Here is a 22797-nt window from a genome sequence, read left to right on the forward strand (position 1 = left end):
TCTGTGTCGTCCCAGCCTAGTACGTATCGTTGTCATGTATTGGCATGCATGTTTTATTTTTTACATTAAATGGGAGGGTAAAGACCAGACTATAATCTGAGGATCAAATCATATCAGTGATAGTATGGTATCATAACTTGCAGTTATTATACAACCTTATAGAATACGCTTCCAAGCAGCGCTGTGGATCCCCTGACGCCAGGCTAACTTACACATCTAATTTATCCTTAGATTACAAACAAACACACCAACAATTACATGAACAAAAGGCCGAAGGATATTGTCATATTAATCTGTTTCTCTTGTCGAAGTCACATTCAATTCGGAGTTGAAATGATGCATTTGTCACCTAAAAAAGAAACGCATGCCAAACATCTCGTGGAATCTCATTAACCCATTCTGACCTGAGATCAGATTCATACGAGGTTTCCACTGGACAACACACTGGTCTGATTAACCCATTCTGACCTGAGATCAGATTCTATAAAAATGTCAGTCGTTCTTCGATTTTTCAAAAATAGCAGACCTACAAGCTCGTAGCGCGCCACTCGGTGGCGCGCTATGAGCTTGTAGATCTGCTATTTTTCAATAGCTAAAGCATAACATTCCCGTTCAGAATGGGTTAACCCCTTAGAGTATATATACAATAGAGAAGACACCCAGAGAAAATCCTGAAGCGCAATGGACATAGTGGCCGAAGAAGGTATTGCAGTTTGGTAAGGTTTTGCCCTCAAACACATGAACGCGCACTAGGCTCCGCCCACTCCAGCAAATTTCAGCCAGCTCTCTGAGCTCTGCCCCAGAGCGGAGCGCTGAGAGACAGACCGCATTAAAACCAGGAAATGCCGCATCAGGACTTTTGCTCATTACTTATTATTCTGTGTATATAAAATATAGATAATTTGTCTAATCTCTAGTTACATCAATATTGTTCTTGTAAAATAGTTGGTTTGTGACCAAGTATTAAGATTATAAAGATCGCTTATGTCATTTTGACTTCCCATTCACTTACCATAGGCTTCTGCTGTAGAACTCCCGAGTCCGAATTCTTTTTTTTTTTTTTTAAATAGCAGCTGTACATGAAATGTTAATGTTGATTTAGCATCAACATGATTATTTACCGATATAAATACATGGTTTGATAACCTACAAGTAGGCGAAAGTCATTTTCTGCCAGGCGTATGTCTCTCCATCTACCCCGTCTTCAAGCCTCCATCCCTGGGCAGAGGTTGAATGATTGACTGGTGGTCGTGGAGCTCTGTGCAGTGCCGTCTCTTTACAGTCTAAAATCAATGGTTAAATTATTCCATAACACTGAAAATGATCAATTTTCCAATTAAAATCAAATTATGGTTAAGTGTGTAAATTACATTTATTCTGTTTGGACAAAGTGCAGTTAAGAAAAGGTGGAGATCAAGGAAGAATTTCTCTATGTCACATGTGAAGTGTAAAACTGGGAATTTCACCCAAGGAATCCATGATGAAGTGCTAAGATAACCACAATAATAACCCAGATTCGTATTGATGTGCTTACCGAGATAATCAAAATGCTTTCATTTTAAACCAACCTCTGAATTAAAACATTGGGTTCTGCAAAAGTCACAGATCAAATTGCAATGATTTTTAAAATAATCTATTATTCACACTGGATAAACAACAGTGGGACTGGAATACTGTACATCCAAGGTACTCCTTCCTGATGGGATGCTATGGCAATGCTTACTATCAGAATATTTAACGTTTTCTTTTAAACATTTTTAACTAAATATCTTCCTTGGGTCCTATTAACAGAATAAGTGAACTTGGACACTAGGGGGGGTCAGTGCCTTAGAGTATATATACTCTAAGGTCAGTGGAGAACACATTTCCCTTAGGCACCATTTACACTGACAGCCAAATCTAGCCTGAATCAGATCTATCTGTGCCACATCCAGATTGGAATCTGATTTGTTTAAATAAGTCTAAATGGACAGGTCACATGGAATCTGTTTTTTTTTCCAATCCCCATTTAACATTCAGAGGTGAATTGTTAAAACCTGGTTCAGGAACATGACACCATATGCTGGATATATTTGATTAACCACTTTGTTTTACATTAAATAGCTAAAGAAAATGGAAAGCTCACATGCTGTGAGCTTGTACTCGTTTGTTTAGATAATCGATATATTTCATTAGGCACTTGTACTATATGTTCACCAGATTAGATTATGTTATATATTTTAGAATATTTCTATTATTACCAGAATTAAAATACCTAAAAGACAAAACACATTATTTTTTTATAGTCCATGTGATTCCACAAAAATGATCATGAAGACGCATAGTTTTGACATGATGATATCCAGTTCTGATATCCAATGAGAACAGAATGAGAATGAAACAATAAATGTATGTCTTAACCGATTGAGTAAGCTGCATGTTGTGGTAAGATTGTCTCCCTGTAATTTAAATTTTAGCTTGAAGGTCACAGGTGTCCCAGCTTAAACCAGAAGATGAAGTAATCATACAATCATCATCATACAATCATACAAACATCAACACAGTATGGCTCTATTCTGGATAGAATTATCCAATTATCCATTGGATAGAATATACATTGAAGTGAGGGGCACTCTTATCATCATACATCATCATACATCACATTCCGTGCTCAGTCAATGAAATCATCACTATGTGGTACACACAAACACAAAGCTGGGCATAGGAGGGGCTGGCACCCCTTGAAAATACCAACAAAACACAGACACAGTATTTTGGCTTAATCTCTTGAAGCGAGTGTTTTTGACACACTCATGACGGACAATCGGACATATAGGCAATGAAACGGTCAGTAAAGTGGATGAATCACAGCATTATATCGCCCCTTGCTGCAGAATGGGAAAGAATGCAGAATATTTTCATGGCTTATAATCTAGGACAGGTCAGACGATCAGTTGAGGCAATTTATTATTTGGTACAGAGTCACACTCAATTCAATTCAATTCAATGGGCTTTATTGGCATGAGAAAACATACGTTTACACACACTCAAAGAGTACGGCAATTTCCCCGTTTTGATGTGCCTTCTCATCAATTCATTATGCATAAACAAACATTTCACATGAACAAACAATATTGGTAAAACTAACACATTTGAGTACGTTATATACATTTTATTTTCACACATTTAGAGTCCGACCGGCTGAGAGCAGCCTGCATGACTACCAGAGGCTATACCGTGTGCGCACTAGGCTGTGCCCGGCCGGTGAGAGGGGACAAACGGACGTGAGCAGGGCTGCATCCCAGCTCTCTGCCGCAGCATGGAACTCCGAGTGCGAAATAGCGATTATGCAACAGCTTACCCTAAGACCTACACGTCAACTCAATGTCATTGTAAGGAAGCTTTTCGAGCAATAAAATAATTTTTTTTATTACACTTTCACTTTGTATGACGCAAAAGGCCACCTCAAAACCACTAGCCTTTACTGCGCTAGCCACTCAGCTCGGCTAGATGCTAGGTCACGTCAGAGCCTGAGATATAGACAACATAGCGATGCGCGTTCACCACGAGTAGCACGCACACGCACACACGCACGATGCTAGTTCATGTGTCGGTCGTCGCGCGTTCATGTGTTTGAGGGCAAAAATCCAGAATGCACAGGGCTCCTAAACCGGAAGGAGGAGTGGATTCGCCTCATGCGCTTCTGAGCAACTCAATGCAAGTGGACGGGAGGAGAACTTGGGTGCCTTCTCTATTGTATATATACTCTAAGGTTAACCCGAACACCGAAGTCACACAGTTCATTTTATAGGAAATTAATAAAACATAATTGTCATCAGTTCCGCGTGGTGACATAAAAGCACTTTATAGGAACACGTATATGAAAACGGATCAAATAAATAGTGCCATTGATTTGTCCATATCTTTCCAACAGTGTATAATGTCCAGGAGGAAAACGTGAGGATTGAAATAACACTGCCCTCTGGAGGACGACAACAGTAACAGCAGCCTCAGCAGTCTCCTGACCTGAACAACCATCTATGCAACGCTAGTGGTGGAGTATTCACATTTTTAACTCATTTAGACCTAAAATAAAATACTGTAGTTTTCTGAAAAACTACAGTATGTTTCTGTCAGTGCTTCTCAACTCAAGACCCCCAGAATTATCTGTATTTGGCCACGGACCCCCATCTGAAAATATGTTGTTCCATGCACCCCAGAAGCAAAGATTTGAGTTAAAAAAACGTTCGCTCTGAAAGAATTATATATTCAAAGATTTGCGCCACATTTTCACGATTTCTTCAAAAATAGCAGCCGCGCTATACGAGCTTGTAGATCTGCTATTTTCCAATAGCTAAAGTATAACATAATGCCGTTCAGAATGGGCTAATTAAAAAAGCAATAGCAATACTGCAATGTAGAAATACTTTGTTAAGAGTAAGAATATAAAAGTGTTGGCATCAAAATGTAGTACCAAAAGTCATTATGCAGAATGTCCCGTTTCACAAGTTTCCAAATGTATAAAAAATATTTTAAAAAAAAAGCCGATCTACAAGTTCACAGTGTGTGTGTGTGTGTGTGTGTGTGTGACTGTGTGTGTGTGTGTGTGTGTGTGTGTGTGTGTATGTGTGTGCGGGCACTTCATGAGAGACACAGGCTTCAGCACAAGCCTCAATTCATTCACACAACCCATAGGGGTGGGGGTGTTACCCCAGAGTTGACTTTCCAACTCCCTAAAGTAAAAGTTCTCCTCAGCTTTCTCCAACTCCCTCCAATCGTGCTCTCTCTCTCACACACACACACACACACACACACACACACACACACACACACACACACACTTCCTCGAGCAGCTCAAAGTTATTGATAGGTTGGGAGTTATTGCCTAATAATGTGACGGACAATGCATGGGCTAGGAGCCCATTATAGCAGAGGCTTTAGCTATTGAAAAACAGCAGATCTACAAGCTCATAGCGCGCCACCGAGTGGCGCGCTACGAGCTTGTCTGCTATTTTTGAAAAATCGAAGAGCGACTGACATTTTTTTAAATCTGATCTCAGGTCAGAATGGGTTCATCAGACCAGTGTGTGTCCAGTGAAAACCTCGTATGAATCTGATCTCAGGTCAGAATGGGCTAATAATGTGACGGACAATGCATGGGCTAGGAGCCCATTATAGCAGAGGGGGGTATAATGGATGGCGCGGGAGCTTTGAATGACATTGCCCAGAGATTGGATGACTGCGCGGGGCGGGAGGGATTTATCCCATTCTGACCTGAGATCAGATTCATACGAGGTTTCCACTGCAGGACACACACTGGTCTGATTAACCCCATTCTGACCTGAGATCAGATTTTAAAAAAAATGTCGGTCGTTCTTCGAATTTTCAAAAAATAGCAGATCTACAAGCTCGTAGCGCGCCACTCGGTGGCGCGCTATGAGCTTGTAGATCTGCTATTTTTCAATAGCTAAAGCATAACATGATGCTAACACCAAAATGGGTTCCCGTTCAGAATGGGTTATGGGCGAGCCAAAGACTCCCTCCACGCTATTTATTTCTGGCTTGATAAGGAGGGAGATGAGGCGTGCCCGTATTTATGGTACAGAAGTTCATAAAGAGCGACTGCCAGAGGATAGAGAGGAGAGAGAGAGGAGAGAGAGAGAGAGAGAGAGAGGATAGAGAGAGAGAGAGAGAGAGAGAGAGGAGAGAGAGAGGAGAGAGAGGAGAGAGAGAGGAGAGAGAGAGGAGAGAGAGAGAGAGGAGAGAGAGAGGAGAGAGAGAGGGAGAGAACGAGGGGGAAAGTTGGAATCCTTAACCCATTCTGAACGGGAACCCATTCTGGTGTCAGCATCATGTTATGCTTTAGCTATTGAAAAAATAGCAGATCTACAAGCTCGTAGCGCGCCACCGAGTGGCGCGCTACGAGCTTGTAGGTCTGCTATTTTTGAAAAATCGAAGAACGACTGACATTTTTTTTTAGAATCTGATCTCAGGTCAGAATGGGTTATAATCAGACCAGTGTGTGTGTGTCCAGTGGAAACCTCGTATGAATCTGATCTCAGGTCAGAATGGGTTAACGTATACTGCGAGAGGACTATAGCGAATCAAAGCCTGTCCTCTCCTCCTCCTCCTCCTCCGCTGCCTGCCGGTGACTTTTGGTGAGTTGTATAAACGCCGCGACTTGTCGGCTAGGCCAGGGCGGGGCGGCCAACTTTGACGATGTAGATAAGAGCCACTATACATTTCTACACTCACTCCAGAGGGGCCGCGGCGTTGCATATTACTGTCGTAGCAAAAACAATTGTGTAGCAATTTTTTGTTGTATTTTAATTTAAATCCTGAGTAATTTTTGCCGTTTTTGAATTGGAATCCTGAAAAGTAACATTCTAAACCTCTTAGACCCTCTATATGCTTAGTGAGACGGAGCGCCAGACCGCCTCGCCAAAAATAACCGATCTACAAGCTCAAAACGCATCACGTTGGGAGCTTGTATAGATCTGATATTTTTGATGAACGTTCCTCCCCCCAGAATAGGGATGTCGGGGTTGAAGTGGTTTAACCAGAGCGACTTGCAGTAAGCAAGGTAAAGCTAACACTGTACGTCAAATGCAGAGTACGGTAAACTATAGGGTCACACACACACACTGTCTATCTGTGCGCGATGCCATGTTCAAAGTAAGTAGTTAAGTGCAAAAGAAACATTTATTTTTTGGAAAAAGGACCTTTTGAATACCAATATAATACACTGTAGAGAAAAGCTCTTGAACTATTTGTCCGTCTGTCTCTGGAAGTCATGTGTTTCATGGCATTGTTAACTTTCAACGCTTGTGGTTTCAAACGGAGATGTTTTTGTCAAACAAAAAGTCCCAATTCATTTAAAAAAAAAAAATACAAATGGATAAGAAACAGAAACGAGACGAAATTAAAAAAAAATAACACCCGTCTTCTTTCTCAAAAGCTTAAAGACATTTTCAAAAGAATGATTAATGTTTTCAGAGATGCAACAGTAGTGATTAATTTATCATTCCTTCATTCTCCCCTCTCTCGCCCACCTTTCTAAAATACCAGAAATAGTTGCTTTCCTTCATTGAAAACGGTGAATTAAATTAAAAGCCAGCATGGAAGCATGTGTGACCTTAACCCATTCTGGGGGCGGGAACCCTTTCGTGTTTTAAGCATTATGTTATACTTTAAGCTATTGAAAAATAGCAGATCTACAAGCTCGTATAGCGAGGCACATAGCGAGGCACCGAGTGCTGCGCTACGAGCTTGTAGGTCTGCTATTTTTGAAAAATCTTGAAAATGTGTCACAAAGTTGGAATAGTATATTCTTTCAGAGCGAACGCTTTTAACTCTTTGCTTCTGGAGGGGGGGTCCCTGGAACAACGAGAAAACGCTTTTAACTCTTTGCTTCTGGAGGGGGGGTCCCTGGAACAACGAGAAAACAGTCTGGGTTTAGAAGGCATTAACCCATTCTGACCTGAGATCAGATTCATACGAGGTTTCCACTGGACACACACTGGTCTGATGAACCCATTCTGACCTGAGATCAGATTCTAAAAATGTCAGTCGTTCTTCGATTTTTCAAAAATAGCAGATCTACCAAGCTCATAGCGCGCCACCGAGTGGCGCGCTATGAGCTTGTAGATCTGCTATTTTTCAATAGCTAAAGCATAACATGATGCGAACACCCAAAATGGGTTCCCGTTCAGAATGGGGTTAACGACACCCGGGGTGGGGGGGGGGGGGGGGGGGGGGGGGGGTCCTTGAGGAGGGTTCCAGGGAGTCCCACCCAGTATAAAATATGTTAATACAGCAGCATAATCATTTTGAGGATTTTCGAAAAATATTGAAAAGAAAACATTGGATCATTTTCGAATCATTTTGAATTTCTTTCAACAAACCAATCATCTCTTCTTCTGGGGGTCCCTGCAGGCACAACAAAACACTTTTCAGATGGGGGGGGGGGGGGGTTCCACAGCCACAGATATATCAATTTGGGGTCCTTGACATGAACACAAACTTTGCGAGCCACTGTGCTACAACAAGGCATGCTGGCTTGGTTTTGCTCACCCGCCATCGATTCCTGTGTGTGTGTGTGTGTGTGTGTGTGTGTGTGTCTGTATGTGTGTGTGTGTGTGTGTGTGTGTGTGTCTGTATGTGTGTGTGTGTGTGTCTGTGTGTGTGTGTGTGTGTGTGTGTGTGTGTGTGTGTGTGTGTGTGTGTGTGTGTGTGTGTGTGTGTGTGTGTGTGTGTGTGTGTGTGTGTGAGAGAGAGAGTGGGAGAGAGAGGAGGAACACGCTGGAAACCCACAGGCCTGTCATAACAGGCCACCATAAACATGACGGAACGCTGGCGGGGCCTCAGCGGCGTAATGCATGCACGAACCTCTAGGGCGCTACTAGAGAGAGAGAAAAGGAGGCCAAGCGGGTTGAAAGACGACACAAATAAACACACGTTTTTTTTTTTAAGGAAATGTTGGGGGTTTTTTCTTTTTTTTTATTCGTGGCTATTGATATTTTCAACGTGCGTTATAGGCGGGGCGGGAGGGAGGGGAGGGGAGGGGTCAGACGAAGAGACGTAAAGCTTTAGTGGCGTCGGGCCTTTACTGTTAAATCAATAAAGGGGATAATGTTGACAAGACTTTTTCATTGCGCTCCTCCTCAGCTCTCTCCCCTCCTCCTTTGACAGGAGCGTATGCAATGCCCCCTCTGCCGTTGTCCGACACTGTTTGGTTGTCACAGACCGGACCACGGTGAAGCAAGCAAAGCGAGGGATGGGGATGGGGTGGGGGGTGGTTGGGGCGGGGGGCGGGGGTGTTGGCAGAACGCAAACCCACCAACCGGAGTGCTTGATTTCTAATTCTTACTATATATTTTTTTTCCATCATGGTTTGTCTGTTAATGAAAGGCAGACCGCTATTTTTTGTGTACCAAAAAAAAACGGCATCTGGGATGTGTAAAAGCGTCTGTCGGTTCCTCCACGTCGAACAAGTCGGTTGGAGGTTTAGAGGTTTTTTTTTATTATTTTCCGACGATATCGATTCTGACAAATCATCTAGAGCAGGCAAAACAATGGAGCGTGTTTGCTGTTTTCTCATTTAACCCATTCTGACCTGAGATCAGATTCATACGAGGTTTCCACTGGACAACACACTGGTCTGATTAACCCATTCTGACTGAGATCAGATTCTAAAAAAATGTCAGTCGTTCTTCAATTTTTCTAAAATAGCAGATCTACAAGCTCATAGCGCGCCACTCGGTGGCGCGCTATGAGCTTGTAGATCTGCTATTTTTCAATAGCTAAAGCATAACATGATGGCAACACCAAAATTGGTTCCTGTTCAGAATGGGTTAACCCTCGAGTTGTTGCAGAGTGCTTTGTTGGCGTGGCTGTATAAGCGACCAGTCAAACCCATAAACGGAACGTTTTACTTTGAGGTGCTCGGGACGTTGTTGACGTTAAAAATTTGACAGCCTGTGGTTATCCAGTGTTCTAAATACAGAAAACAACTTTCTTCTTCAGCATGGGCCGTGTTTCTATATCTCAGTGCTTCTCAAAGTTTTGTCATGTGAAGAAGGACCCCAAAAACTACAAGTAATTGGCCGCGGACCCCCATCTGAAAATATGTTGTTCCAGGGACCCCCGCCCAGAAGCAAAGATTTGAGTTTTGTTTTTTTTAAATAGCAGATGTAGATCTGCTATTTTTCAATAGCTAAAGTATAACATAATCCTTATAATAAAACACCAAAAGGGGTTCCCGTCCTGAATGGTTAAACTCATAGGTCAGATATAGATAGACGATAGATAGATAGTTCCTCGGCCAATACAACATAATTGGCCAAACGCACAGTCCAAGTCCATCCATCCATCCATCCATCCATCCATCTCAACCGCTTATCCCGAGACGGGTCACGGGGGCAACATTTTCCAGCAGAGAGATAACAGTCCATGAAGTAAGCAGAGGTTATTAACTAACTCTGCGGTGTGTAAGCCCAGTGGTTCTCAAACCTTTTTGGCTCAAGGTCACCACATAAGTTTTACATCCACGGCACCCTTGAATTACATTGGCACTTTATTGAGCCTTACATTTATATCATATATCATATTAACGGCAACGTAAATATGTAAATCTTTCCCCCTAAGATACAGCGAAAGATTGAGAGAAACTAGAGAGAAATGGTTTCCATTACTATACAGCTTGAAAATCAATTTAACGTGAACATTAAGGGTGTCTGCAGCTAAATGCCTGCACATTGTAAATTGTGAGAGAGAATGGGGAAGGGAACGGACACACTGATAGAAGCGGAGGGGTTACAGATGATGGCTGTGTGGACAGAGAAACGGACACACAGATAGAAACAGAGAGGTTACAGTCAGATGATGGCTGTGTGGACAGAGAAACGGACACACAGATAGAAACTGAGGGGTTACAGTCAGATGATGTCTGTGTGGACAGAGAAACGGACACACAGATAGAAACAGAGGGGTTACAGATGATGGCTGTGTGGACAGAGAAACGGACACACCGATAGAAAACTGAGGGGTTACAGTCAGATGATGGCTGTGTGGACAGAGAAAACGGACACACAGATAGAAACTGAGGGGTTACAGTCAGATGATGGCTGTGTGGACAGAGAAACGGACACACAGATAGAAACTGAGGGGGTTACAGTCAGATGATGTCTGTGTGGACAGAGAAACGGACACACAGATAGAAACAGAGGGGTTACAGATGATGGCTGTGTGGACAGAGAACGGACACACAGATAGAAACAGAGAGGTTACAGATGATGGCTGTGTGGACAGAGAAACGGACACACAGATAGAAACGGAGGTGTTACAGATGATGGCTGTGTGGACAGAGAAAACGGACACACAGATAGAATAACGGAGGGGTTACAGATGATGGCTGTGTGGAAAGCGACAGGAAAACAGATGAATCCATTTTAAATTGAACACAGGGGGACATCTATTTTCTTCATGTTCCACTGGAAACCCCCCCCCCCCCCACAAAAAAGAAGAATGAGATGAAAAGAAAGAATGAACATGAGGCGGAGGGTTAGGGTAAAAGAAAAATAACTCGCCGGTACAATTAAAAAAGATCACACATTCAGGCATTCTGGGATATTTCCTCTGTTGCTACCGCCGTTGCTCCGGACCTGTTCCCCTCCCTGAGAGTCCTTTATGAGTCACAGTCCACCTCACTGTGTGCGCCCCGGCCCAACGCCCTGGCCCAGCTCCCCGGCCCAACGCCCCGGCCCAGCGCCCCGGCCCACAGTCATACTGTACTGCTACAGTGTCATGCAGTCGTACTGTATGCTACAGTGTCACACGAAAGGAGCGAAAATAATGCTCACCCGCAGGCTCAGAATTATTTTATTTTACGATAGAAATACTATACTACTAATATTAATTTTGGGGAACAAAGAAAACTATTGCTACAGTAGATCAGGGGGTTCCCAACCCGTGGGTCGCGACCCATCGTGGGGTCACCAAATTATTCTGGGGGGTCCCCAAATTATAAAAAAAGAACAATAAAAAAAAAACTTAAAAATGTATTTTTACAACTGAATGGCTGGAAAATGGAAATGTAGGGGTCACGAGCCAAAACGTTGAGAACCCCTGCAGTAGATGATATTTGAAATTATGATTATTGGTCATATTTGGAGGAGCCACATTCAATTGTTTTGGCTGCTGTGTGTGAAACATTCACCCACACTACTCTAATTGTACTGGAGCGCCAGGGAGTGAATCTTCTTTACAATACAAACAGCACTCAACATGACGGCTCAGTTACCTCCACCAGAGTGGCTGTTTGAGGAGGCCATTCTTAAACCATTCTGAACGGGAACCCATTTTGGTGTTAGCATCATGTTGTGCTTTAGCTATTGAAAAATAGCAGATCTACAAGCTCATAGCGCGCCACCGAGTGGCGCGCTATGAGCTTGTAGATCTGCTATTTTTGAAAAATCGAAGAACGACTGACATTTTTAGAATCTGATCTCAGGTCAGAATGGGTTAATCAGACCAGTGTGTGTCCAGTGGAAACCTCGTTATGAATCTGATCTCAGGTCAGAATGGGTTAAACCATTTAGACCCGAGGCCCATTCTAAAAAGACAAAGGCTTCTAAAATCTAACCTAACCTAAATCTAAACCCAACAGTTTTTCTTAAAAACCATGTTTCTATGTCAGTCGTTCTCAACTTTTTTCATGTCAAGGACCCCCAGAAATTATCTGTATTTGGCTGCGGACCCCAACTGAAAATATGTTGTTCCAGGGACCCCCCCCAGAAACAAAAGATTTGAGTAAAAAATATAAAAATATATTATATATATATATATATATATTTGCACACGTTTTCACGACTTTTCTAAAATAGCAGATCGACCTACAAGCTCGCAGCGCGGCACTCAGTTAGCTATGAGCTTGTAGATCTGCCATTTTTCAAAAGCTAAAGTATAACATAATAATCCTAAAAAAACACCAAAAGGGGTTCCCGCCCAGAATTGGTTAAAAGCTGCCATGGCTGCTCGTAACGATGTCCCACGCTACACTTAACCAACCCTGAAACCGTTCAAGAGCTCCTTTCAATCAAATCACAAGAAGAGGAACACACGCAAACACACCACGGTGACGACGCCACCACGTTAGATCACATATCAAACAAGGCATATTAGATGCTATGCACACACACACACACACACACACACACACACACACACAGTCTCACACACACACACACACACACACACACAGTCTCTCTCTCACACACACACACACACACACACACACACACACACGTTTGTATGTTTGTACCCTTTCTCCTAACAGTATTATATTTTAGAATAACTCTTTCTCCTAACAGTATTATATTTTAGAACAACCCTTTCTCCTAACAGTATCATATTTTAGAACAACCCTTTCTCCTAACACTATCATATTATATTTCTCCTAACAGTATCATATTATATTTCTCCTAACACTATCATATTATATTTCTCCTAACAGTATCATATTATATTTCTCCTAACAATATTATATTTTATCAGGTGGAAACCTCATTATGTCCATGATAAAAACAGCGGCTCTACAAGTGTGACGCTGTAGTATAACCAAGTAGTGGCGTTAATTAATGAAAGATTAATATATATATTATATATATATATACACATACGTATACATACACACACACACAGTGGGGAATAATTCATTATACACACACACACACACACACACACACACACACACACACACACACACGGAGGCCAACAGGGTCAATCTGCGTGTCATTGGAGCAGCTTTGCACCTAGCGGGGTGTCTGCACGCGCGTGTGGGTGCGCGCGTGTGTGTGTGTGTGTGTGTGTGTGTGTGACAGAGAGAGAGAGAGAGACAGGGGTCAACGGGGTCAACGGGGGCCCTGGTCAGAGGAGAAATTAATGGAGCGTTGGGGCCAGGAGGTGTCAGCCACGCTGGGAGGAGGCCCTGTAATAACCAGCTGCTGCTACTGCATAACACCACCACACACACACACACACACACACACAGTCACACACACACACACAGAGTTGGGTGTATTAAGAAATGACCCCCCCCCCCCTCCCCATATACTATTAAATATATGGTCTGGGTTATTTTATTTACTCGCAGATTGGATTTCTTTTTTTCTTTCCCCGGCGACAATAAAGTCAAACTGTGATTGGGTGAAGTCAGGTCAGATGTTACAGAGCTGTAGTTTAAATTACAACACAGTAAAACAATGATATAATACGGTAGATGAAATGAGGACGATGTCTTCTAAATCCTAACAGTTTGTACTATAATATGTGATATAGGTCGTCAGTGTTGGTGCTCAACCATTTTCATGTCAAGGACCCTTCAGAAGTATCTGTATTTGGCTGCGGACCCCCATCTGAAAATATGTTGTTCCAGGGACCCCCCCCCCCCACCAGAAGCAAATATTTGAGTTAAAAACGTTCTGATTTGCGCCACATTTTCACGTTTTTTTCAAAAGTATAGCAGATCATAGCGCGGCACCCGGTGCTACTTTTCAGGACAAAAAAAATAGCGGAACGACAACCTCAAAAAACGTCGCTTCACTCCGAGCTTTGAGCTTGTAGATCTGCTACTTTTTGGTGCTTTTCGTGTGACTCTGTTGTATGATCAAGTTTGCTGCCCCAACCCTGTGGAATGCCCTCCCTAAGGCACTCAGAGATGCCCCCACCCTTCAAACCTTCAAATCCACCCTCAAAACCCACCTCTTCAAAATTGCCTTCCCTAGCTAACCCTTTTCACTGTCTTTTAATGTTCTTTAGCTTTTAGTGTTATTTTTCCTTTTTCTATTAAAGATGTTTTTAATTTGTTGTTACCTCTGTAAAGCCCCCCCATGTAAAGCGTCTTTGGGTACTCAGAAAAGTTCTATATAAGTTTGAGATATTATTATTATTATTAAGTATGGAGTTGAAAGGAGAGTAAAAAAGGAAAAAAAACAATAGCTGGCACTGCCGTGAGGGCAATTTTGGTTAAATATCACTGGCAGTAAATTAGTTCATTTATGGAATAAAACTATGAAATATGCCTGACAGCAACAATATATATTATTTTTGAGGGGCGCTAGCCCCTCCTATATACAGCTATTTTGTCCTGAATTCTTGTCACATTTACCATTGACAATGAAAGGAACATTTACGTCATACATTCACGTCATACGTCATCGGCTTTCCATTGACAAAGAATGGAGATATCGTCATCAAATCGACATTACGTTACGTCATGATGATGTATATACGATGATAAGAACGCCCCTCACTTACAAATAATAATCTCGTGATGCAATAACGCGTCATGAGCTCGTCGTACAAACGGCCATTTTTTGGCTCATTTGTTGCATGACGGAGTCTAATAAAGGGCTTAACCCATTCTGAACGGGAACCCCATTTTGGTGTTTAGCATCATGTTATGCTTTAGCTATTGAAAAATAGCAGATCTACAAGCTCATAGCGCGCCACCGAGTGGCGCGCTACGAGCTTGTAGGTCTGCTATTTTTGAAAAATCGAAGAACGACTGACATTTTTTTTAGAATCTGATCTCAGGTCAGAATGGATTAATCAGACCAGTGTGTGTGTCCAGTGGAAACCTCGTATGAATCTGATCTCAGGTCAGAATGGGTTAAATAAGTGGTTAACCAGAGCCTGGAGTGTATCTCTGTGTGTGAGTCAGAACACTGGCCTGCAGCCCGCCGACTCTATCAGCAGCAGCAGCAGCAATAAGACCAACCTGGAAACCCTCAGCATTAACCCATTCTGACCTGAGATCAGATTCATACGAGGTTTCCACTTTCCACTGGACAACACACTGGTCTGATGAACCCATTCTGACCTGAGATCAGATTCTAAAAAATGTCAGTCGTTCTTCGATTTTTCAAAAAATAGCAGACCTACAAGCTCGTAGCGCGCCACTCGGTGGCGCGCTATGAGCTTGTAGATCTGCTATTTTTCAATAGCTAAAAGCATAACATGATGCATGGGTTCAACATGGGTTCCCGTTCAGAATGGGTTAATTACTGTTGATAGCCAAGGAAAATAAATGTAATTAGATCAGAGAGAGAGAGAGAGAGCAGAACTATTTATAGCGAGCGAGCGAGCGAGCGAGCGAAGGGGCCCGTCTTAATGATCCGACTGCAGCTTATTTAGAGCTCTATTGATTTCCTCGTTAAAAAATACGGCTCAATTAAAGATACAACTGATTAAAAAGCCGCTACAAATTGCAGCGCTGCGGGACTCGCCGCGAGTAACAACAGTAGCAGCGGTAGCAGTTAAGAGAGGGTAGAATGGATCTGCCTGTCTGTCTGTCTGTCTGTCTGCCTGCCTGTCTGTCTGTCTGCCTGTCTGCCTGCCTGCCTGCCTGCCTGTCTGCCTGCCTGCCTGTCTGTCTGTCTGTCTGTCTGTCTGTCTGTCTGTCTGTCTGCCTGCCTGCCTGCCTGCCTGCCTGTCTGTCTGCCTGCCTGCCTGTCTGCCTGTCTGCCTGTCTGCCTGTCTGTCTCCTCTTTCCCTCCATGTGAGCAGTGGGAAATGAAGTAATGCCAGAATGAGTGTTTTTTCCCCTCCATGTGAAAACTGATATTTCTCTCAACTGTCTACTGTGATTATATACGTATGGATTCTCACAGCAAACACGAGGGGTGCTGCTAATGGTTAGAAACATGAAATAATCATTTGCTCTATAAATAAAGACGATGTGCTTTTAATCTGGTCTAATTTGTATGTATTAATCATTCATGTGTGTGTGTGTGTGTGTGTGTGTGTACGCGTTCACACATGTGTGCTTTGCCCGCGCAACAACTGATGTATTATTTACAGCGGGGGGAAAAAGGTCATAGTTTTCATGACAGTTATAACCATGATTAAATTGAACATGTCAATGAGAATGTCGCGATCTGTGTGTTTACTGTACATACACGTTAACATAATTAATGCCATAAGCCAACAATAACATTATCAACAAAGCGTGCACGCACACACGCACAAGCACACACACACACACACACACACACACACACACACACACACAGACACAGACACAGACACAGACACAGACACAGACACACCTGACCTCTAAACACTGGAAGTGCACCAGTACGTTGAACAAACAAATCAACAGCACCTGTTAAACACACGCAACAGCTCTTTTTGCATCCAAATACAACCTGGTCATCTAAATACAACCTTTTTTTTTATGTTAAAAAGATATCAGATGTACAAGCTGGCAGCGTTGCACGAAGTGAAGAGCTGTGAGTTTGTATGTCTGCTATGTCTTAATAGCCAAACGTATAAAATATGGATGATGCGGTTAGAATGAGCGTGATGCCGTATTAAACACGGTTCGCTTGGGACTGCTGCACTGGTATCTAGAGTCTAGAGACAAAGGTTCATAACTTGTAGATGCGTTAAACATGGTTCGCTTGGGACTGCTGCACTGGTATCTAGAGTCTAGAGACAAAGGTTCATAACTTGTAGATGCGTTAAACATGGTTCGCTTGGGACTGCTACACTGGTATCTAGAGTCTAGACAAAGGTTCATAACTTGTAGATGCGTTAAACATGGTTCGCTTGGGACTGCTGCACTGGTATCTAGAGTCTAGAGACTCTAGACAAAGGTTCAGAACTTGTAGATGCGTTAAAGTGTTTGAGAGAAAAAACTGCCAGCCGGTGCACTTCTGGTTATATGTTACATTTCACATTATTCATGTTGTATCTTATTAGATACACAAACAAGATAACCAGCCATCAAAAACCTTTCCGATTCTGTAAATATTGGCATTCAGCCACTGAAAAAAAAAAAACCAAAACATAACCAGTCGATGACTATTTGAAAGAGAACGTACAGTAAAGTCTGGAGCAGAGGAGAACGTATACAGTAAAGTCTGGAGCAGAGGAGAACGTACAATAAAGTCTGGAGCAGAGGAGAACGTATACAGTAAAGTCTGGAGCAGAGGAGAACGTATACAGTAAAGTCTGGAGCAGAGGAGAACGTATACAGTAAAGACTGGAGCAGAGGAGAACGTATACAGTAAAGTCTGGAGCAGAGGAGAACGTATACAGTAAAGTCTGGAGCAGAGGAGAACGTACAATAAAGTCTGGAGCAGAGGAGAACGTACAGTAAAGTCTGGAGCAGAGGAGAACGTATACAGTAAAGTCTGGAGCAGAGGAGAACGTATACAGTAAAGTCTGGAGCAGAGGAGAACGTATACAGTAAAGTCTGGAGCAGAGGAGAACGTACAGTAAAGTCTGGAGCAGAGGAGAACGTACAATAAAGTCTGGAGCAGAGGAGAACGTACAGTAAAGTCTGGAGCAGAGGAGAACGTATACAGTAAAGTCTGGAGCAGAGGAGAACGTACAGTAAAGTCTGGAGCAGAGGAGAACGTATACAGTAAAGTCTGGAGCAGAGGAGAACGTATACAGTAAAGTCTGGAGCAGAGGAGAACGTATACAGTAAAGTCTGGAGCAGAGGAGAACGTATACAGTAAAGTCTGGAGCAGAGGAGAACGTATACAATAAAGTCTGGAGCAGAGGAGAACGTATACAGTAAAGTCTGGAGCAGAGGAGAACGTATACAATAAAGTCTGGAGCAGAGGAGAACGTATACAGTAAAGTCTGGAGCAGAGGAGAACGTACAGTAGATATCATAGGAGAACATACAGTAGATATCATGGAAAGCCCTTCATTGTTCCGTGGTTATTTAAGGGAAACGAGAAGCCAAAGCTGTGGAAACCAACGTCAACTCTGATCAAGTCTAACGACAACGGCTGCTGCAGTGAACACGGAACAAAGTGGAAAGTTGAGCAGTATTTGGGTCGGTTGGTTGTGGCAGCAGGCAGATCACTCTCCCTGTGTCACCACCCATCTCTCAGAGAGACAGAGAGAGAGAGAGAGAGAGAGAGAGAGAGAGAGAGATTTCTCTGTCTATTTCTCTCTCTCTCTCTCTCCCTCTACCCCCTGACACGGTGGAGGCAGATGGCGGCCCACCCTAGAGTCGGGTTCTGCCTGACGTTCCTTCCTAAAGGGGAGTTTTTCGTTACCATTGTCGCAATATTGCTGCTCTGGGTGGATCTCTGTTGGTTGTAAAGTGTCTTGAGACAACTTGTTGTGATTTGACACTAATAAAATTGAATTGAAAAAAATCACACCTGTGTGAACCAAGTGGTGCAACTCCCCCCCCCCTCTCTCTCTCTCTCTCTCATTAGAGACACAGCACTACCCCTCTCTCTGTTTCTGGCGCCCCCTACTGGTATAAATAAGTAACATACTCGTGCTCATTGACGTACACACGTACACAAACAGGTACATGGACATTGCGAGCTGGTTGTAGAAGTGGTTGCACCACTTAAAAAGAGAGAGAGAGAGATAGAGAGACAGAGAGTGATAGAGAGATTCCTGTGTTCATGCACGTGTGAATGGAGATGCAAGTACGGTGTGTGTGTGTGTGTGTGTGTGTGTGTGTGTGGGCGTACCTGCAGAGAGTTGAGCAGGATGAAGATGTAGGCCATGACGATGGAGAACGGCACTAGAACTCCACACAGCCAGGTCAGACCCAGGATGGGTAGCAACACCAGCACCGCCTTGACTGCAGCCCTATGCGCACACACACACACACACACACACACACACACACACACACACACACACACACACACACACACACACACACACACACACACACACACACACACACACACACACACACACACACACACACACACAGTGAGATAATATTATAGCTGTGAGGACAGCAGGGAAAAAGGTTTAACCACTAAATACACAAGCTTGTTGATCTGCCATTAAAAAAAAGAAAAAAATTGAAATGTTTCGATGTTTTTGCAATGACACAAATCTTTTTTTTGTGGGGGGTCCGTGGCCAAATGCATATTAATATCGGGCAGTGTTCCAATACTGGTATCGGTGTCGGGACATCACTAGTTCTGATTCTGATATAGATATAGAACCACTACCAGGTCTGTAGTGGTTTAGGGTCCTGCCAGGACCAGACCTGTAGTGGTTTAGGGTCCTGCCAGGACCAGGTCTGTAGTGGTTTAGGGTCCTGTCAGGACCAGGTCTGTAGTGGTTTAGGGTCCTGCCAGGACCAGGTCCTGTAGTGGTTTTGGCGGAGCGCGGGTCGTTCCAAGCACAACAGCGGGATGGGTCGGGGGAGCTGGTGAGACTCACTCAGTGACAACGTCCACCTCACCCCTTAATTCTGTCTAAAATGGAATTAGACTCCCGCTCAGGTGACCACTAAACCTCACCAGCTGTGTGTGTGTGTGTGTGTGTGTGTGTGTGTGTGTGTGTGTGTGGGGTGACTGAGGCAGATACAGGGTCGGTGGGCCCTAGTTTATTCAGCGGAGGAATGTGTTTGAGTTTCGGGGGTGTGCTGCGAACGCTCAAGGCCTGCATTGATATCCTTCCTATAAATAAAACGCAACCAGGAACAAGTGTGTGCGTGTGTATGTCTGTGTGTATGTATGTCTGTGTGTATGTATGTCTGTGTGTATGTATGTCTGTGTGTATGTCTGTGTGCGTGCGTGCGTGTGTGCGTGCTGAAGGTGAAGAGGTCAGATACATACTGTAGTATTTGAGACTACCTACAGTATACGAATATATAATCTGCTTTTAAACTGATAAACGTGCACACACTCAAAACGCACACACACACACACACACACACACACACACACACAAATGAGCTGCATTGACTTATGCAATTTTTTAAGCCTCTGTAATCAAAATTATTATTATGAATCAATATCGTACACTTTGCACATGTAATGTGTACACAGAAGGATTTACTCCAAACATTAGACGTGTCCAATGAAAATTATTTTGCTCTGAATAATATCAACCACAAAATAGGGACATGGTGTCCCTATTTTGTCCCTAACCCTCTAAGACCCAGCGTTGCTTTTTAGCAACAATTTTATTTGAATTAATTACTAAATTATTATTATTTTTTTCTGTTCTTTTTTCACCTAAACGTCATCAGTGATGTTCATTGCAATGCCATTGGTCATGATATTTGCATATAAACACCCCCCACAGAGGCTGAAATTCAAACAAATAAAAAAAGTTTGGACTCTTTTAACCTAAGACTTTTCACCTTTACCCTAATAAAAGTAGGTAAAATAATTGTATTATATGTTTTTTTGTGATCATTAGAATGTCTAGAACATGTTTTATTCATTATTGTGAAAGATATCCCCCAAATGTAAATTATTAATTTATTATATTATTATATAATTATTATACATTTTTCATCAAACTTTATTTTTTTATTTATTTTTATGTTTGAGCATAGGCAAAATTTTATTAAATACAAAAGCAAAAATAGTGTCACATTGCAATGTGAGCTTGTAGATCTTTTTTTTTTGCTATTCATCATGACAATTTCAAAGTATAAAGGGTGTAAGTGGTTAATAAATAATATTATTAATATTTAATCTATTTAATACACTCTGTATTGCTGTTGATGCCTGCCAAATCCAAGCTAAAAGCATGCTACTTGTCTGGATGGCTGCTCACACAGGGACAGGTCAGCCTGTCAAAAGAGGTCAAATAGCACCCCCTAGTGGCGGTTACCTGATCTGCTCGTATGCTTGTTCTGCAGGGCTGGTGCCCATGGCCAACATGATGGACCTCCTCTTAGCTGTGGAGATGGTGATGATTACTACTCTGCTCAGAACCATGATGTTCACCTGGAGGGGAGGGGAGGAGAGGAGAGGAGAGGAGAGGAGAGGAGAGGAGAGGAGAGGAGAGGAGAGGAGAGGAGAGGAGAGGAGAGGAGGAGAGGAGGAGAGGAGAGGAGAGGAGAGTTACCGTCGTCTGCAATGTTTGTGTTTACACAAACACTCAAAATTGTCCATTCATTGTCAATGGCATTTAATGTTTGCGTTAGGACAAAATTTGGGTTACACACACACCAAAATCTGGACATGGGAGCGGCTATCACCCCTCACAAAAGTCAGCCCAGCTCCTAGACATCAGTTATATCTAACGTGTTTTATAATCACTTTCTTTTCGATGTGAACAGTACACAATCTAAACAGGCTGGTATCGCTTCTGTCTCTCAGGTGTCATGGAATGTGGCCAGACAGGAAAGCATGGACAGTCTCGCGATAGTTGGCACGTTCAGAAAGTACGCACGCCTCTATAACATTACAAAGTGCACACATCGAAAAACAAATATCAGAAGCGATTACTTTACAAAAGGTCTCAATCAATCAGAAAAAAGTGTTTGTTCATAAGCTGGGGCGGGCTCTCCTTGGGCTGTATTTTGCGTGTCTTAAGTACCAGGTCTTATTCCCTAACTTGAGTAAACTAAAGACCTGGAGGCGTGACCAATGCTCTTTGGCCACTCAGAATAGCCAAATGGCATTGATCACGCCTCCAGGTCTTTAGTTTACTCAAGTTAGGGAATAAGACCTGGTACTTAAGACACGCAAAATACAGCCCCTTGAATCCAATATATTCCACCAAACTGCTGGGTGCAGGTTGGCTCCCATGGTGCGACCGATCTGCCGGCCTGGAATTGCATGGTAGCGAAAGTTGAGTGCCGTGAGGATTGGAAATAAACTGCGCTCCCTGCCAATGTACCCCACCCCCCCCCCCCCCCGACCTGAACTGAACACATGATGTAACTGAACTTTTGAAATGCATAACAGCATTGTTTTTTCTTTATGTTTGTCTGTCTTAATGTTATGTTTTAGATTTTCTCTTTTCATGATGGGTTTTAAGATGGTTTGATGGTTTTCTGTTGCACTTCAAGTGCCTGTCACACAGGCTGAAAATAAAATGGCTCAATTAAATGAAATGAAAGCCGTTGTTGTGGGTTGTTCCTTTTTTTTTTTATTAGGACCAAGATGTACCGGTTCCGCTACGCAAAACTTGCCACCGGTCATTAACGCTATACTGCCCTCAGACGAGAGACTAGAGACTAGCAGAGTTGGGAAAGTGATGATGATGATGATGATGATGATAAGGATGATGATGACGACTGACCATGATGATGAAGATGACGGGCCCGGCGAAGCCCCAGATGACTCCGTTCTGCACGCTCAGCCAACAGTGACCGTCTGCGGCGTAACTGCCAGACGCTGAGGCCAAGGTGATGGTCACTATTAACACTGGTAGACCTGGACCAGAGAGAGAGAGAGAGAGAGAGAGAGAGAGAGAGAGGTGAAAGGGGAAGAAAGAAGTACCACTGTCAAGTGTCAATCATTCACCACTAGTACTTTGGCTGTGTGCGTGTACGTGCGTGCATGCGTGTGT

At 43.0% G+C, this 22797-nt stretch overlaps 1 protein-coding gene across 1 annotated transcript in view; it reads right to left on the reverse strand.

Moving 5' to 3' along the window:
- Positions 1-2813: 2813 nt before the first annotated feature.
- Positions 2814-22797, reverse strand: part of LOC308320056 (adhesion G protein-coupled receptor D2-like) — a 67300-nt gene continuing 47316 nt past the window's right edge. The window contains exons 20-23 of the mRNA XM_080770363.1: positions 22528-22661; positions 21109-21224; positions 18990-19110; positions 2814-2867 (exon numbers count right to left, since the gene is read on the reverse strand). Coding sequence (XP_080626489.1) covers positions 2853-2867; positions 18990-19110; positions 21109-21224; positions 22528-22661 — 386 coding nt within the window. The 3' untranslated portion in view covers positions 2814-2852. The remainder of the gene's footprint in view (positions 2868-18989; positions 19111-21108; positions 21225-22527; positions 22662-22797) is intronic.

Source organism: Protomyctophum bolini (assembly GCF_963924005.1).
Source record: "Protomyctophum bolini genome assembly, chromosome: 8".
In the NCBI taxonomy this organism is placed as follows: Eukaryota; Metazoa; Chordata; class Actinopteri; order Myctophiformes; family Myctophidae; genus Protomyctophum; species Protomyctophum bolini.